The following is an 18,705-nucleotide window of genomic DNA, read 5'->3' as shown; positions in this document are numbered from 1 at the left end:
AACTGTCCTCATTGTTAGGAAGTTTTCCCTTAATTCCAGGTTGCTTCTCTCTGATTAATTTCCAACCATAGTTTCTTGTCCTGCTCTCTGGTGCTTTGGAGAATAATTTGACCCCCTATTCTTTGTGGCAGCCCCTCAAATACTGGGAATTTTGTCTGGGGGTTTTGTTTTTCACTCTCGTGTTGAAATAGTCTATCACAAAGCCTTCAGCCAGATTCTACACTGCTCTGAATGAATCAAACAGCTTGAAGATAACCCACGTGGGCCTAGTTCTCAGCAACCATATGGAACATCATTCATAAATAACTAAGGAACAGAAATGATGCTTCTATCAATTCAGTGAGCTGGGGAAATTTATTTTCAATTTAGCCACTGTTTTTATTCAATCTCCAGCAGTCTATATTGTAAATCCTGTGAAATTATTCCATACTTAAAACCAGCTTTTTAAACAAAATCTTCAGAATTTTTTTCTTCTCTTAATAAAATTGGGCTGAAAGGGAAAAACCTGCTCCTGAATAACTCACCAGGAGAACATTTATATTCATCAATGAACACTAAGCAAACACTTACAAATATGAATTATAACCAAAGTAATATCAGTACATTTTAGCGGATGGAATGCCATGGGGTGAGATAGTTTGGTATAAAAGTTAAGGCACCAGGCTAGAAACTGGGCATCTATGAGTTCTAGTCCTACTTTAGGCACAAAGCTGGGTGACTTGGGAGAGTCCCTCTCTCTCATCCCTACAAAGCAATCAATGGCCAAGAGAAAAGCCATCTTGAACCACCAAGATGCTGCCTCTGAAAACATGACTCAGAGCCTTAATTTCCGAATAAAGGACAACAAAAAGATAAGGAATGGTAAAGGGATAATAATAATACAGATATGAAAAAACATGGTTCCTTACCTGTGCCTCGATTATTTTCTGCTTAGCATCAATGGTTGCTTGCATTTCTGCATGGTCTTTCTTTAGCTCCTCTTCCACAGCCATTAATCTACAAGAAAGGAAAGAAAGAATTTGGAAACTAATCTTTCTAGATATCTGGAGCATCACAAAAGAAAACAAGACAAAACATTGGCTTAGTAAAGATGCTAAAGATGAAAAGATTGCCATCTGCTGTTTTATTCCTTGAGCAAGCATTTCAGTGAATAAGCTCCAAATTGTTTGAGTGGGTGCTACAAGGAAATTGGGATGGCTACACCAGCCCAAATATCATTGTCTACACGAATTGGGATTTCAATTTCCAGAATTCCCAGTTTATATGTCTAAAATAACTTGGCCTAAATTGTATTGCAGTGAAATGGAATATAAACTACACAGACTTTGAACTCAGGTTGCCTATTCATGTGATGCATTCTAACAATATCAAATAACAGTATGAATATGGACTTAAGAGCAATTTACTATTGGAAATAGAGAGGATTTTCTTTCTATCTTCAGCCCCTCCCTCCCTAACCTGCTGATGATGCTCTTCATCTGGCTATCCTTCTCCTCCTGCTGCTTTCGCAGCCGTTCCTTGCTGTCTTCCATCATTGATCTGTGCTCTAAAATGAGTTTCTGCATTTGTTGTTCCTGCACGAGGAGACGCTGCTCATACTCCTCCAACCGGCGACTTGATGCCTTCAGGCGATCCTTGAGCTTGACAATCTCTTGCTGATACTGAAGACGGGAGGAAGGGAGATAATTTTTTCATTATTTATTCATTCATGAGCCAGTTTCCAGGGCTCAAGGCAGAATAACAGAACTAATATAAAGTCATTACTAGAAGCTTTGAATTCTTTCATTTACTTCTAAATAAGCATCAACAAAAACAAACAATTGAAGCCAGTACCACGAGAAAGAAACAATTGAAAGCCCTAAATGAATTATTTAAAAATAATTTCATTTCAGAAACATGTAACTTTTTTCATATATGGAACTGGTATTTCAAACAGGTCCTACACTGATATAGGAATATTACCAGCTTCCCCTAAGCATGTTGGACTCAAGTTGTGAAGGACTTTATTAACATGTGAAAACACTGAAATGAATCTAGAAACATACAGGCAAACATGGCCAGTATGAAGAAATGAGTTCAGACAGCTTCACTCATTGTCACTTGACTATGCAGCCCCTTTTCTTAGCTGGAGCTTCTGAGTTGACTTCCAAGAACAATACAGGAGGAAATCTTGAAGGATGTGACAGCATGGATTAGTTTTTTAGTAGCCTGAGTATCCAAGAACGGGTCCAGCAAGAAAAGCAAGAGAAGCAGCCACAAAGTATACCGCTTTTACAAGAGCTTGAATTAAAAATAACTCTTTTACAAACATTTTTTAAAAGAAACTGAATCCCAAAGAATAGGAAAATTAGTTCAATGGTTTTGAAAGTAGCCATCTTAAAGCTTCCTGATTTACCTGGACACAACTTCTAGACCCCAATTATCTGACCTAGCTTCCAAGCCCTGACAAAAAGAGAACAGCAACATCCAGATATTTGATAACTGAAAAAGAGAGCTGTGCAACTTTATACCTTTATATCTTTTTCAGTGACTTCTTATAGATGTGACTAGAACCTAGAACCTAGAAAACTGTTACCTTTTCTGTATGATTGGCTTCATCTGGGTTTTGCTCTGCCTCTTCCTCCACTTGCTCATACTGTCCATTGTTTAAGACCCAAGCAGCAGTCCTTTCCACAGGTGACATAGTGGCAGAATCTACAGGCGACTGCATCTGCAGATAGAATGATATGGATCTCAAATGCATTTAAATTCCAGAATTGGTTTTTTATTATCTTTATGTTTGTTTCAGGTATTGTCAATTTTCAAAATGATTCTGACTGAGGCATTTTTTTTTGTTTCTCAGTTGCCACACAGATGTGGGGAGGATAGGAGGTTTGGAATGCTATTCTATGGGATGCTAGACATAACACAGGAAGAGGCTGGTAGACCCAAGGTCATCTCAACAAGTGCTGAGCAAGAAAGAGGGGAGTGCTGAAGAGACTGCCATTTACCCAGTTGGATTATGTGATTTGGGACACTTGGGGGGGGGGGGGGAAGAGAACTATTTACTCTTTTAATTATACTGAACCATGGGAAATATTTAGAGTTGACTTCACATTTATATGTGCCAATATGATGTACCCAATAGAGAATCTTTGAGGAGAGTTCCAGTTTCAGAGTACTGACTTGGTTGGGATCATTGCTCGGAACCATGACATCAAGTCAACTCTACTAAACCAGCCCTCCGTGTCCTGAGCCCCAGCCGCCTACCCGGGAAGATGGATAAGACTCAGGGAAGATGGTGGAGAGGGTGAAGGACAGATGCCAGCTGGAGCCATTGGTGGAGACTATGACCCATGCGATCCAACCATCCCTCATCTGTTGGAGCCCGAGTTTACTTGCATTACCCCGACTGGTTAGTCTGCCTTCTCAGCTGGCTGAAGTGGAAAGATTGGAGGGGTGGCCATGGCAAACCCTGGGGGTCTTGGACTGTACCAATGGGCTTACCCCCCAGCTCTGGTTGCTACTCTGGCTATTGGGCGCCTCTATCTCCGCTGGTGGACCCCCCTCCAATTGGAGTCAGACAAGCTGGCCTCCTTCCTGAACTAGATACTGGCTCACTTAGATTGCTATGTCTTAGCCTACCTAACTGGGAGGGTGATGGTGAATGCTGTAGCTGCTAACCTGGACATGTAGGCTGCGGAGTGGGTGGAAAGCCTCTATGATGAGGACTCTCCAGAGTTGGGGAATGTCGGAGTTTTCCTGGAGGAACTATGGGCCAGATTTGAAGATGAGACACGAGCCCAGCAGGCAGAGGGGAGATACAAGCTTGAAGCAGAGGGGCTGGTCGGTGAAGGAGTATGTTCGGGAGTTCCAGAGTGTTGCTGGGTACTGGCCTAAACAACTGCTTGTCTACCACTTCAAAAAGGGCCTTGACAAGGAACTGCACCGGGCATGTATCTACCGGAGCTCCCTGATCAGATCAACAAATGGTACCGGACCGCTACAGTGCTAGACACTGAACTGAGGACTTGCAAACTGAGAAGCAACACTGATGCAAGACCGAGAAGGAGCCAGGAGAACTGGCCAGTTGGGAGGTGGATAACCTCAACTGCTCCCACTGATCTGCTGCTGGGACCAACCCAGGCCCTCATTCAGTGGCCAGCAGGTACATTGAGCTACCAACTGCCTGGTGCCTGCCCCAAAACTGAAGGGATTGTTGCCGGCAGTGATGAAGCTGAGGAAGCCAACTTAGAAGGCATCAGGGAGTCCCCTCTGGCTTGACTGAGGAGAATGGAACTCCAACTGAAGGGGAGTCATCATCTGCACTCTATGACAGTGACAATGAGGTAGAAATCCGCACCTTCACTATACCCATTAGAATTGTGGTGCCCAAGTTGGAAGTTCAGGGGAGGTTCAATGCCCTAATGGAGTCAGGGTGCACTTGGTGTTTAATGAGCCTGCCGTCTGTTGAAACTGGGAATCTAAGCAAAGTGGCTATTCAGAGCCTCGAGATTCGAGCAGATAAATGGCTCGCTAATGGGGGGGGACCCCTGTTACCCACTTGACCAAATCAGTGCAGCTAGAAATGGGCCAGCACTGGGAGATGAATCAGTTTGTAATAGTCCCAAAAATGACTGAAGCCGTGATCCTGGGACTGGCCTGGTTGGACAAGTGGGGCCCAAAGATATGGTGGGAAGGGGGAAACAGGAAGATAGGCTAGGGAGAGGCCTTTTTTCTCCTCTGCATGACATGCCATCCTTGCAGCAAAATGCAGGTGATAGCTTGAATACTCAAATGCAACATCGGAGCAATCACCAGATCATCTCCAGAGAGTACCAGGATCTGGTGGAGGTATTCAGGGAGAAGGAATGTGATGAACTTCCTCCACACTGCCCTACAGACTGCGCAATCAAAATCATACCAGAGGCAAAATTACCTAAGCCCAAAATGTACTCCATGACCCCTAGGAAGTTGAGGGAGTATATCGACAAGAACCTAGCCAGAGGCTTCATCCAACCAGCAAAATCCTGAGTGGACTTTAGAGGGATTAATAGAGTATGTGTGGAAAACACGTAACCCTCCCTCTAATGAAAGACATTCTGTCACACCTGGCTAAGGGAAAGATATTCACCAAACTAGACTTGAGAGAGGCATATTATTGTGTCAGTATAAAAGGGGAATGAGTGGAAAACGGCATTCAACTGCCCACTTGGAAGCTTCCAGTTCAAAGTGATGCTGTTTCGGCTACAGGGAGCTCCTGCAATGTTTATGCAGCTGATTAATGAAGTGCTACACAAGCACCTATATAAGGGGGTTCTAGTTTACTTGGCTGACAGCCTGATCGTCACTGAGACAATGGAAGAACACACCAAGCTAGTCTGCCAGGTCCTTAAGAAACTACTGGCAGTGAACCTATATGCTAAATTGTCCAAGTGCAAGTTCCACCAGACCCACCTGGACTACCTGGTTCACTGAGTATCAAGTGAAGGGGTGGAAATGGACCCCACAAAGTGAAAGCCATCTTGAGGTGGCAACCCACTTGTACCCACAAGCAGCTACAGAGCTTTCTGGGGTTCACAAATTTCTATCGGCAGTTCATCCCTTCATTCGCAAAAGTAGCCCTGCTGATCACAGACCTATTGAAGACAGGAAGTACAACAAGCCAGCCCTTCCAGTGGACTATGGAATGCCAGGAGGCATTCCAAACACTAAAGAGATTGTTCGTAAAAGAGTCAGTCCTAAAGCACCCTGACACGGAGGAGCCTTTCATTATCCAAGCCAATGCCAGTGATGTGGCCATAGGGGTCATCCTTCTTAAGAAGAATGAGGGGGGCGAGACTTACAGCTGTGTGCCTACACGGTAACTCATTGTTACTGAGAGTGGTGGGCCATAAGGGAAAAGGAGACTTTTGCCATTCGATGGGCGCTGCTGATCAGGCAACATTTCCTAGAGGGCAGCAAAGTGGCTTTTGAAGTATGGACTAATCACAAAAATCTGGAGGCCCTCGCAAGCTCTCACTCAAACAGGTCTGATGGGTACAGTACTTCAACCAGTTCAACTTCACCTTAAAGCATATCTCGGAGAGAAGAAACTTCCTGGGTGATGCTCTTTCATGAATGCTCCAGTACAAGAGCAGCAAGGGGGAAGTGGCCAATGCAATAATCCCCCTCTCTCAGTAAGCAGCCCAAGTGATCATGAGGCGATCAGCCAGAAAACAGTAAGCCGAGCCTAGTAATAAGTTGACTCAGAAGCTCAAAGCTGAGCTACATTCTGACCCCTGGTTCAAAGACCACCAGCAACTCCCAACCACCAGAAACGGGCTAGCATGGAAGGGGACCAAACTGTACATCCCAAGTACTATACAAGTCCAAGTTCTGCAGAGAAGCCATGATGCCAAACTGGACATTTTGGGTTTTTGAAAACTACACCTGGCCAGGAGGCAGTTTTGGTGGCCAAAAATGAAAAAGGAGTTATGTTAAAAGCTTTGTGACTTGCGCAATGATGAAGAAGAGAACAGGTTGCTGCAACAAGTAGCTGAGCCAACCTGACCCTGGGAGGAAATCGTGATGGACTTCATAGTGGAACTCCCTGAGAGTGGTGGAAATATGATTATTTGGGCAGTAATTGATCTATTTTCAAAACAGGCTCACTTTATAGTCTGTCCCAGATTACCCTTAGCTCCCACAAACTTGTGAAGCTGCTTTTGAAGCACATCTACCAGCTGAAGGGTAATAATTTCAGATCAGGGGGCTCAATTTATGGTCAAAATTTGAAGGGAAATTCGTACAGTTGATTGGTTCTATTCAAGGTCTTAGCTTGGATTTTCATCTGAGTACCAATGATGCAGCAGAACGAGCTAACACAATGGTGAAACAATACTTGAGATGTTTAGAAAACTGAAAGTGTTGCGGCGAGACCAGTTGGGAAATAGCGAGCTCTGCCAATCATCACGAAAATCCAGCCGGACAAACCACTGTCGGGAGGTCTTCAGATCAGAACTGTTCTGGAGGGACGGGGAAGAAGAAGAGACGTCTCAGACAACCAAGAGGAACCAGCAGTTCCTCGGTAGGTTGGAGAAAAGCCCTTAAAACTAAATGACTGCTACAAAGCTGGGGCATCCGGACTAAGCTATTTGTGCTGGAGCGATGTTGGAACAGAGAGTTGAAACCGGGTGAGTGATTGGCCAACTCACAGGTAAAAAGAAAATCTGATTTAGATCTTTAAAAAGGTCTTGGAGGGGAATTAGTGCCTAACTGGCTTTTGGGGAATTTTTTTTAAAGAAAAAGGAGGCAGTGGAGGTTAAAACACCAAAGCCTCAGAGGATTTTGTCTTCTGCAGTTTGGAAGTGAAGAAATTAATTAACAGAAAGAAAGAACCCAGGGGGAAGTCCCTTTTCTCTTTATTTTATTTTATTTTTTGTGAATTTAAAGTGCTTTTGACAGCTATTGACAGTCAGTTGTTGGATTGTATTGCGGTTTGGAAAGAGCTATATGCTGGCGAGCAGAAAGTATTACACCAGCTAGTGAAAGAAAGAAAATAAAAGTGGAGCTATGAAGTGTGACCTTGGCTACAGGAAAAGATACTTTGAAACCATGAGAATTGCTATGGAGTATCTGTTTTTGTAACATTGCTTGGCTGCAATTGTTATAGCTGTGGAAGGGAAAAAAAACCTTCAACCTGGACTGGACTAATGCTAACATTGAGCAATAGAATTTGGAATACCCTAAATTTGTAATTAAATGTGGTATAACCCAAAACATTAAAAATGTATTAAAATAGTTAAATTTGCATTAGGAGATTTGGATGTATGAGGAATTTGGGATGCTGAAAAATGCGCATGAAATGTTAATTGGTAAAAAAAGAAAATCTAAGACAGTACATAGAGCAAGAAATAGGAGAAGAGGGGGTAAAAGAGGGCACAAATGAGGAACAGGAAGATAATATGGAAGAAAGAAAAAAATGAAAATAAAATGCAGATAGATGATTTCACTGGGATTTACAGCCACAAAGATAAAGCAGACAAAGGAGGAAATCCCCCCCCCCAAAAGAAACCACAAAACAGTAAGGAAGGAAAAAATTACTAAAATAATAAAATTAAATACTCTAAAGAAAAGATACAAAAACCATAAAAATATGATCACAAGTGTAGACTCAGTCCAATTGGTTACTGGACAGAGCAATCCAGTCTAGCTGCTGTCTCCACAATCATAGGAGAAAGAGGAGAAGAAAAATGATTAAAAGTGGAATTCTTGAGAGCCCAAGAGAAAATGGTTAAAAGAGGGGAAAAGGGAAAAAGAGTTACAATAGTAGTAACATTGTTATTGTTATGTAACTAATTAAGAAATGAAGAAATTATAGCATATTGTCAATTGTGGATAAAAAATTGAAATTTTATTGAAAAATTAGAAAGAAATGTTAAAATTGAATTAAAGGATATATATTGTTTATAGTAAAATAGACCAATGGAGAAAATATGAGATGATAATTTGGTGTAACTTTGAAGGGGCAATTGAAGATATTGTTTATGTATTAAGTAAAAGTAAGTATAAAGATGGAAAATAATGGAAGAGAATAATGTGGCTGAAAGTGAAAACAGAACTATGATGTAAAATGGATTATGTAAATGAGAGGATTTAAAAGAAAAGACCTGGACTATACTTTGTTTAGACAATATGTGTAAGTTTGTAGTAAAAAAATAAAAACCTTAAAATAAAAAAATGCTTGAGATGTTACATTAACAAGCCAATTGGGCAGAGCTCCTGCCGTTTGCTGAAGTTGCGTATAATAATGCGTAGTAGCATGGGACTTACTTCCTTTAAGGTAGTGAATAGAGTGGAATTTGTCCCAATGCCTGAGTACCCTCAGGAACCCCCCTCCTCAGTCAGTCAGTGGGTCGATTAGTTGCAGAATGCTTGGAGAAATGTAAAGCAAGTGGTAACTAAAGCAGCAGTGGTTCAAAAGGAGCAACCAGATAAGAGACGGTCCCCTCAGAGACCGCTTCACATTGGGGAAAAGGTTTACCTCTCCACTAAATACTTAAAATCAAAACTGCCTTACAAAAAACTATGTCTGAAGTTCCTGGGCCCATTCCCAATAGTAAAAGTCATCAACCTGGTCAGGGTGGAGCTAAAACTTCCCTGCCTCCTGGGGAAAGAGCATCCTGTCCTCCACAGCAGCTTATTGAAGCTAGTAATAGGTTTGGAGCTAAGACCAGTAGCTCGGGTAGGTCCTGGTCCCATAGTAGTAGAAGGGGAAACTCATTATGAAGTAAAACGAATCCTAGACTCAAGGCTATATAAGGAGAAGCTACAGTATCCAGTTCAATGGAACGGTTACCCCCTGACAGAGCCTATTCATTACCCCAAGGATGTAAAGGCAGAGAGGCTGGTTAGGGAATTTCATGACATGAATCCTCCTGAGGTTAGAGGGAGTTAATGGAGAATTAATGTGTACTTGTGCTTGGTACCTTTCAGGTGCTTTTATTCTGTAAGCGGGGGGTGGGGGTGGGGACTGTCAACTTTCAAAATGACTCTGGCTGAGGCATTTTTTTTCTCGTTTCTCAGTTGCCACACAGATGTGGGGAGGATTGGAGGTTTGGAAGGCTATTCTACAATGTGCTAGACCAGTGGTGGGATTCAAATAATTTAACAACCGGTTCTCTGCCCTAATGATTTCTTCCAACAGCCAGTTCACCAAACTGCTCAGAAAGTTAACAACCGATTCTTCCGAAGTAGTGCGAACTGGCTGAACCCCACCACTGTGCTAGACATAACAAAGGAAGAGGCTGGTAGATCCAAGGTCATCTCAACAAGTGCTGAGCATGAAAGGAGGGAAGTGCTGAAGAGACTGCCATTTACCCAGTTGGACTATGTGATCTGTGACACTTGGGGGAGGGAATTTATTCTTTTAATTATACTGAACCATGGGAAATATTTATAGTTGGCTTCACATTTGAACGTGCCAATATGATGTACCCAATAAAGAGAATCTTTGAGAAGAGTTTCAATCTCAGAGTTCTGCCTTGGTTGGGATCATTATTTGGAACCATGACAGGTTGCTTGCAACTATTTTGATAAATTATAACTCCGAGCACTGACACTCTAGTACAAGCTTAGAATTGTATGGCTGCACCTGTGGAAGATTTTGGCAGGCCCTGCTCCATGTACTGTATTTTTCGGAGTATAAGACACACCTTTTTTCCTCAAAAAAGAGGCTGAAAATCTGGGTGCATTTTATACGACATTTTTGCCTCCCGAAGCCCCACTCTCTTCACCAAAATGGCTGTGCATACCCTTATGGAGGCTTTCAGAGAGCTCCTGGGGACTGGGGAGGGCAGAAATGAGCAAAAAACAGGCAGTCTTTTGCCCACCAGCCCCCAGTAGCACTCTATAAGCCTCCATAAGGCTATGCATGGACTTTTGTTTTGACAAAAAACGGGCCCGTTTTTGCAAAAAAACAGTCTTTGTTTGCTCATTTCCCCCCCCAGGAGTACTCTGCAAGCCCCCCCTAGGTTATTCACACCTTTTTTAAAAAACGGGCCGTTTTTAGGAGGTTTGCAGAGTGTAAAAACCTTTTTTTTTTCCTTTTGGAAAGCTCTTTAACTGATTGATGAGAATTACACTGACTAAGTGCTGTGCCAGCATAAACAAAGTCTTAGGTGCTACAGATTGTCAGCGATTTCCTTCTCCCTACCTACCTACTTTCTCTCTCTCCCTACCTACCTACTGTATTTCTTTCTCTCTTTCTCTCTCTCTCTCTCTCTCTCTCTCTCTCTCTCGGATAAATGCACCTGGAAACATCTCCCTACCTACCTACCCTCTCTCTCCCCCTACCTATCTACTATATTTCTCTCTTTCTCTCTCTCTATCCCTCTACCTGCCTACCAACCTACCTACTCTCTCTCTCCCTACCTAACTACTGTATTTCTCTCTTTCTCTCTCTCTCCCTCTACCTTGCAACCTACCTACTCTCTCTCTCCCTACCTATCTACTGTATTTATCTATCTCTTTCTATTTCTCTCTCTCTATCCCTCTACCTACCTACACACACACACACACACTCTCCCTACCTCCCTACCTCCTGTATTTCTCTATCTCTCTTTATTTCTCTCTCTCTCTCTCTCTCTCTCTCTATCCCTTTATCTATCTATCTATCTATCTATCTATCTATCTATCTATCTATCTATCTATCTATCTATCTATCTATCTATCTATCTATCTACCTACCTACCTACCTACCTACTCTCTTTCTCTCTCTCCCTACCTACCATATTTCTTTCTCTTTCTTTCTTTCTTTCTTTCTTTCTTTCTTTCTTTCTTTCTTTCTTCTTTCTTCCTTCCTTCCTTCTTTCTTTCTTTCTTTCTCTCTCTCTCTCTCTCTCTCCCTCCCTCCCCCTACCTACTTAAAAAAATTGCCTCTTCAAAACCTTGGTGCATCTTATACTTTAAAAAATACGGTATTCAGTCTGTCTTGAACCAATTTCACTAGCTTGGATGTAGCTGCCTCTAAACATATTCTTCTATTGCTGAAATGCACATCTATTTCAATTTATAGCAACTTCAGCATCTTTGAAGAAGAAAGTTTTAGAATATCCAAACATGAAGAGAGAGAAAGTTGTGTAAATATTATTTCCATATCTGGTCATACTTAAGATGCTCATGAGCACATAAAGGATTAAGGAATTGTAGCTTCACTATAGTTGGAATGTTGCTTTAATTTTGACAGTGATAGCCAAGCTATTTTTGGCTGACCAAGTAGGTCTCTCTGTGCTTTAGGCAAGTTCTGGTCCTCTGCAATAGGACCACCATATAGAGGAAGAAGGAAAGAGAGTTATATTTGGCTGAGATGTACATAGAAGAACACAGCTCCTAGACAGCATCACCACTGATGGTATGCTATTAATTGGAATCCTACATAAGTGAGTTTAACTAGCGACTGTATTCTTATCTCCTGCTGAAAGAACAGAAAATATGCAGTATCAGCTTCCTTGCTATCCAGGAAAGAAAACAGCTGATACTGCCGTCTATATGGATCACTTAGGAAGGCCATTTTTTAAATCCTGGAACTATTTCAAGGAATATGAGACTACAGAGGGAACCATTTGCTACACTTTTGCAAATTTGGCTATTTCTATTCACAATATAGGGTTAGGCAATCTTGTTCTGTCTAGATATTGGACTACAGCTCTCATGAATACATTACTATATTCCATGCATGGAAAAATATATATGGATCAATACATTTTGTAGATGTCTGTGAAGCATCAAAACTATTCAGACACAGCTATAGTCAGTTTGAAGGGCATCCTATTTTGCCCCAGAACCACAAAATTGATTTGGGATTCTGCCAAAACTGAAATGTCCTTTTTTTCTTTCCCAAGGTGACTTTCAAAAACAAATTCTAAGGATTCAGTCTGCACTGGGGAAAAATAGACCAATTGGTGTCCATTGTCTATTGTTTATGTATCATTACTTGATTAATTTACTCTTCAATCCCTAGGATAGGTTTGCATATTTATTATTATTATGGTTGGACTCAGAGTCAGCCAGATATTTAGACTGGAATCTGACATTTTTATCCACCTATTGAGTTCTTCCCAAAGACCTGGGATAGGCAGATGTTGTTTGATAATGTTACATGTATATACAGCCAAAGTTCTGATGAATAGAGAATTAACAGAGAAGATTGAAATAAAAAAAGGAGTCAGACAGGGATGCTCCCTCTCTCCTTTGCTGTTTATATTAACTTTGGAAATTTTATTAAATGAAATTCGGAAGGACCAGGGAATAAAAGGTTTAAAACTCAAAAATGAAGAATATAAGGCCCAAGCCTATGCCTATGACTTAGTATTTGTTCTAGAGGACCCATTAGAATCCAGCCTGAAATTAATTCAAAAATTAGAAGAATATGGCGAAGTGGCAGGACTAAAGATCAATAAAAACAAAACAAAAATGATAACCAAGTACAAGACAAAAAAACAAGAAGAGGAACTGGAAGTAACAACCAGAATGCAAATAACTAAGAAAGTGAAATACTTGGGGATCTGGGTGTCGGCAAAATGTTCCACAATTAAAGACGATAATTATAATAAATTAGTGACACAAATAAAAAAAGATTTAGAAAATTGGAAAAATATTCAACTATCACTCATGGGACGTATAGCGACAATTAAAATGAATACTTTACCAAGAATCTTATTCCTGTTGCAAGCCGCACCTATTAATCCGGGTAAAAAATTCTTTCAAGAATTAAACAAAATTACCGCTAGGTTTATTTGGCAGGGACTAAAAGCGAGGATTAAATTAAAGTCAATGCAAGACAGCAAGGAGAGGGGAGGTTTAGCATTACCAAATTGGGATCTATACGCATCAGCAGTAACAATAACATGGGTGAAAGACTGGATAGAGCTAGAGAATAAAATAATGTTGACCTTGGAAGGCAAGCAGGCTAGCATACATTTCTATGGGATGATAAAAATAAAGCGCACAAATACTTTCAAAATCATTCAATTAGAAGTGCGTTATTGCAAAAATGGCTCAAAATTTAAAAAAATCCACTATGTGAAAATTCCGAATTGGCTATCACTGACAGAAAGGATGACTCATCCAAATTTTATAGATTTGAACAAAATGCTAAGATATAGAGACTTAATTGATACACAGGGAAATTTAAAAACAATTGAAGAATTGGCAGAACAGAACATGAAAGTTGATTGGCTAACTTACCTTCAAATCAAAGCAAAATACAATAAAGATACCAAATTATATGACATTGAAACAAAACTACACAAATTGGATAAAATTATTCAAAGCTCAGATAGAAAGATGATAGGGAGAATATATAAATTTCTCCAGAAGTATAAAATGGAAGAGGAAATTGTGAAAGAACAAATGATAAAATGGGAACAGAACTTTGGCTATAATATTGAATTAGATAAATGGGAAAATTTTTTGGGAACAAACTTAACAATGACATTATCAGTTGCATACAAGGAAAACCAGTACAAAATGCTTTATAGATGGCACTTGGCACCAACAAGGTTAGCTAAAATCTCAACAAATACCTCCCCAAAATGTTGGAAATGCGAATCAATACACGGAACATACTACCATTTATGGTGGACCTGTGAGAAGGCTAAAAATGTTTGGAAAAAGATCAAAAATTGGCTGGAAGCAATAACGGTGGTTAAAATAGAATGGAAACCTGAATTTTTAAAATTAGGAATAATGTCTGCGAAATACAAAAAAGAAATCCAGTATTTAATACTACATATAATTATGGCGGCAAGGATTGTTTTTGCCCAGAAATGGAAAAACAAACTAACTCCAAGCAAAGATGAAATAATAAGAAAGGTTATGGACTGTGCTGAAATGGACAAATTAACTAAAGAAATTCAGGAAAAAGAAGAATCAGAATTCTATCAGATATGGGATAAATGGTATATATAGGTGGATGGAGGAAAGAAACAAGAATCAATGAAGGAATATAACAAAACTCAAAAATAATAGTTATGAGTAAAATAAGAGAGTTATGAATGGTGAAATCCAAATGAAATACAATAGAAGGGGAAATAATATAATGTGAGCGGTATTGATTGATAATTGCTACTAGAAAGAACAGGAAGCTCCTGTTTGTATTGCATTATGTAAATGTGTTGTACGTCTAAGTTTTGTGTGTGTGTATTTTACATGTTTGTTAATAAAATTTATTTTTAAAAAATGTTACATGTGTCATTGCAGGATGTAAGCTGTTCCAAGTAAAGCTACCATTTGCATTGACTGATGGTGAGCTTGTCAATGTCAATGTTGTTCAAATGTTTTGGAATTGTTTTGGGTTGCACTATTATTATTGATACAATCTTTGGTTTCTTTTGCCATAGTTATTCTATTGGATAGTCTTTGTATTTTGACGTTTTCCCCAGTTCTTTTTCTGCTATTCTGCTGTCTCCAGGTTCTGCAATGTTCGTCATCCAGATACTTTTGTCTTATTAACAATTGTTACATCTAGCATGTTATGTGACATGTAGTTTTATTATTATTTTTGAGGTTACAAATAGGAACAATGGCAGTACAGATACTGAACATATGCTACTTTCACACACTTCTACAAAGGCACTGTGATCTCTGACCACAGTATTTGGTCACATTTTGCTCATGAATAGACATTTTTTGTGAGACAAGTGTTTTTTAAAAATGAAAAATATTTTAACAACATCCTTCAAAAGGAAAAGGAAATGCAAATGAATAAAGGACAATGTTTAAGCTCAACGGAAAATCATACATTCATATATTCACCTACAGAAATATATTGTTTCCGTCTCTGTAATTCTAATTAGAAATTTTAATTGTAATTTAAAAATGTGTGCCAGTATTCATGGAAATATCCGTTGTGCTTGCAACATACCAAAGAGTTTTTGCAAGAATGGAATGAACAAGTAGATTCAACCCACTGAAGTCAAGGGAGGAAAAATTGGCACCCTCAGAATCCCTAGGCTTTGACCGAGAGAACAATTAAACTGACTCCAGGCAAAGGAGTAGCATCAAGGGATGCCAAAGGATCTAATAACATCACAAACATCACCACAGCTGTTTGAAGCAAGCTACTCCATTTTCAATAAGGAAACAGAAGGCAGCCCATCAACTGAGATGAGTGGTCAAATTGCAAAAGGAGAGCTCCTCTGGATTTACATGGGGCCACACAAAGGCATCAATCACAGCTAGAAGCTATTTTGCTTCTTTCCATCAAGCAACCAAGAACTCAGCTGCACAAGTCTCTACTTTCTTCAAGTAAGATCTTGTTTATTTGCCAGCATTTCCAGGAATATACCCTGAAGGCACAAATACTTCTCCCTGGAGAGTAATCATATGAAAATGCCTTTTTAACCAACAAGGACTATGTAAGCATAGTAGCACACATGCATCTATGCACAGATGTAGTGCATTATACCCGTAGCTGTTTCTAGATTTATGGATTAAAAGAAGAGTGCCTGGATTTCTTTGTATGTTATGCAAAATCCATCAGTGCTGGTTTTCATGGCCAATTTCTTGGCCAAAATCATCCTAAGATACCCAGTGACTTACCAATAACCAATATCTTTTAGTTAGGATTCAGGCCTGATAAGGGACAGAAATAGCACTGGTTGCACTTTTAGATGATTTCTGGACTTAGACTAACTTTATTGTCACTTTGAATGTACACTAATCGGCATACATTAAAATGCATGTTGTGTACAGCTCTCAAAGGGTCTCCACCTCTAATATAAACATGACAGGATAAATAAATAAATAAATAAATAAGTACAAAATTACTTAGGTATCCATATATATTATATGAGATGGAGAAACAACACAGTCTAGTTCGGATGCATATATGTACATGGCGAAAGAAACAAATCTTGCAAGTTTACCAGACAGACGGCATAAGGAACAAAGTGTTACAGAATCTGCTAGAAATACTTTTAAACCTCCTCCCAGAGGGGAGCAACAAACACAGACCATGAAGTGGGTGTGTGGGGTCTCTAACAATGCTTTGAGCTCTAAGCACATAGCTTATAAGCAGTATCCTGAACAACAGAAACGAGCTTCCTATAATCTTCTCGGCTATCTTTACCACTCTCTGAATGGACTTTCTATTTGAGGCACAAAACCAAACAGTGATGCAGTTTGTTAAAACGCTCTCAATTTGTGCTTCTGTTAAAAAGGACAGAAGAAAGATGTGCTCTCCTCATCCGACACAGGAAATGGAGATGCTGGTTTGCAAACTTCACTAAGGATGACGTGTAGAGAGACACGTTCAGATTGTTAGTTATCTACATCCCCAGATAGTTAATACTGTTGACCACCTGTATCCTTGATACTGAGTGGAGTATGACTATGACAGCTCTTTCTAAAATCTAGAATTATCTCCGTTATTTTATTAACATTTAGAACAAGGTTACTTTTCTTGCACCAGTTCACCACCTCCTTCACCTCTTCCCTATTTGCATCTTCACTGTCATCCTAGATAAGACTCACCACTGCCGGGTCATCTGCATACTTCACAATGTGATTCGTAGCAGATTTGGCATAGCAGTCATGGATCATCAAGGTGTAGTGGACTCAAGACAAAGCCCTGTGGGAAACCTGCACTCATGGAGATGGAGTTGGAGACTTTTCTTCCAACTTGTACAAACGAGTCTATCAATAAGGAAATCCAGTATACAATTACATAAAGAAGTATTAAGAAATCTAATAGGTCCAGTTTGTTCACCAAATCCTGAGGAATGATTGTGGAGGGAGTGGAATAGGGGTTTTGCAACCATCCTTGTTCTACTTGACCTCTCAGCAGCCTTCAATAAAATCCACCATGGTATCTTTTTGGGATGGCTCTGGGGAGTGAGGTGGGCAGCACTGTATTGTGCTGGTTCATCTCCTTCTCCAGGATCGATACCAGTCAGCAGGGATGGGGGAGGGTAAGAGATCCCACTCCTGTTTCCTACTATGTGGGCTGGGATGCCCCAGGATTTGGTGCTTTCTCCTCATTGGTTCAACCTCTATCTGAAGCTGCTGGGTGAGCTCATCCACTGCCATGGGCTGAAGTGTCACCAATATGCTAATGATACCAATTATACATCTCTGCCCCTGGTGAATTAAGTGTGATGCCTTGTTGTGGTGCCTGGAGGTTGTGAGGTCAGGATGGGGAACAACAAGGTTCAACTGAACCTTTTGTTAATTTTTCACAAGTCCCTCAGGACTTGGCTATGTCATCAGGCTTCGGCCCCCCAAGGGAATGGTAAGTTGTTGAGGTGGCTCCATTATTGCTAATATCTGTTGTTCTCTTCTTGCTTTTTAAACATTGTAGAAGCAGCCCTTGACTTATGACTGGTCCTCAAAGTAACAACTACTGCACCCTCCCCCTGTGGTCAAGTAATAACATTTCAAGTGCAATTGGTTTACAACTGATTGTAGCATTACAGGGTCACATTATCACATTTTGTGATTTTTTGTTGTTATTTTGTGCCCAGTGGATAAGCTGAATTTGGACTTACAACCAGATGTTTCATTTAATGACCACATGATTTATTTATTTAACTGGCGACTCATTTACAGATGTAAAATCGGGTCTAGTCTCATGACTTATGACCCAACAAGTTACAACTAAAACCTGGGGCTCAAATATGGTTGTAAATAAAGGAGTACCTGTAATAAGTTTTTTTAAACTATTGATTGATTTTTACATTATTAATCTTTTTTAGTAATGTCACCCAGAGTGACACTTTAATATAAAGATTATGAATGAAGCCATTTTAATTGTTGAGAATGACTATTTGATCATTGTATATCTCATAATCAGTAATTATGGTGGTAAATTAGTTTCATATCATATTAAAAAACATTTCTCTATTCATATATGCTATATTTTCTATTTGGTGAAGTTATTTTTTCCTGTCTTATATAAACACATATATGCGTATACACAAGTGTAAATAAAACAGGCACACCAAATATTATATGCCTTCAATCTTTTTTTAAAACGTGCCAAATATCAAGCTCAAGAATGGGATTGTATGATTATTTTGCTTGTTGCTGGAAACACAACTCCATTCACGTGCCACTGAACAGCTGTTGTCCAAGGAACAGAGAGTGTGGAGGCTGAAGAGGCATACCAAACTACCAATGGCCTTTGTTACTTTTTGGGGCACCATTCCAACATTAGTGCCACAAATACCAGGGCTATGAAAAAAG

The 18,705-nt window shown here is 40.0% G+C and overlaps 1 protein-coding gene across 3 annotated transcripts in view; it reads right to left on the bottom strand.

The window, feature by feature from the left end:
• The window catches only part of RASAL2 (RAS protein activator like 2), a gene marked incomplete at its 5' end in the record, with an annotated part of 242,109 nt that overhangs the window by 9,443 nt on the left and 213,961 nt on the right, over positions 1-18,705 (bottom strand). For all 3 annotated transcript variants that reach the window (XM_081947703.1, XM_081947702.1, XM_081947701.1), the window contains 3 exons: positions 909-996; positions 1,459-1,661; positions 2,576-2,710. In XM_081947703.1, the coding sequence (XP_081803829.1) occupies positions 909-996; positions 1,459-1,661; positions 2,576-2,710 (426 nt within the window). The remainder of the gene's footprint in view (positions 1-908; positions 997-1,458; positions 1,662-2,575; positions 2,711-18,705) is intronic.

The sequence above is a fragment of the Natrix helvetica genome (assembly GCF_964273705.1).
Source record: "Natrix helvetica genome assembly, chromosome: 3".
Lineage (NCBI taxonomy): Eukaryota > Metazoa > Chordata > Lepidosauria > Squamata > Natricidae > Natrix > Natrix helvetica.
Note: the sequence above shows the minus strand (reverse complement) of the source record. Positions and strands in the feature narration are given on the sequence as shown.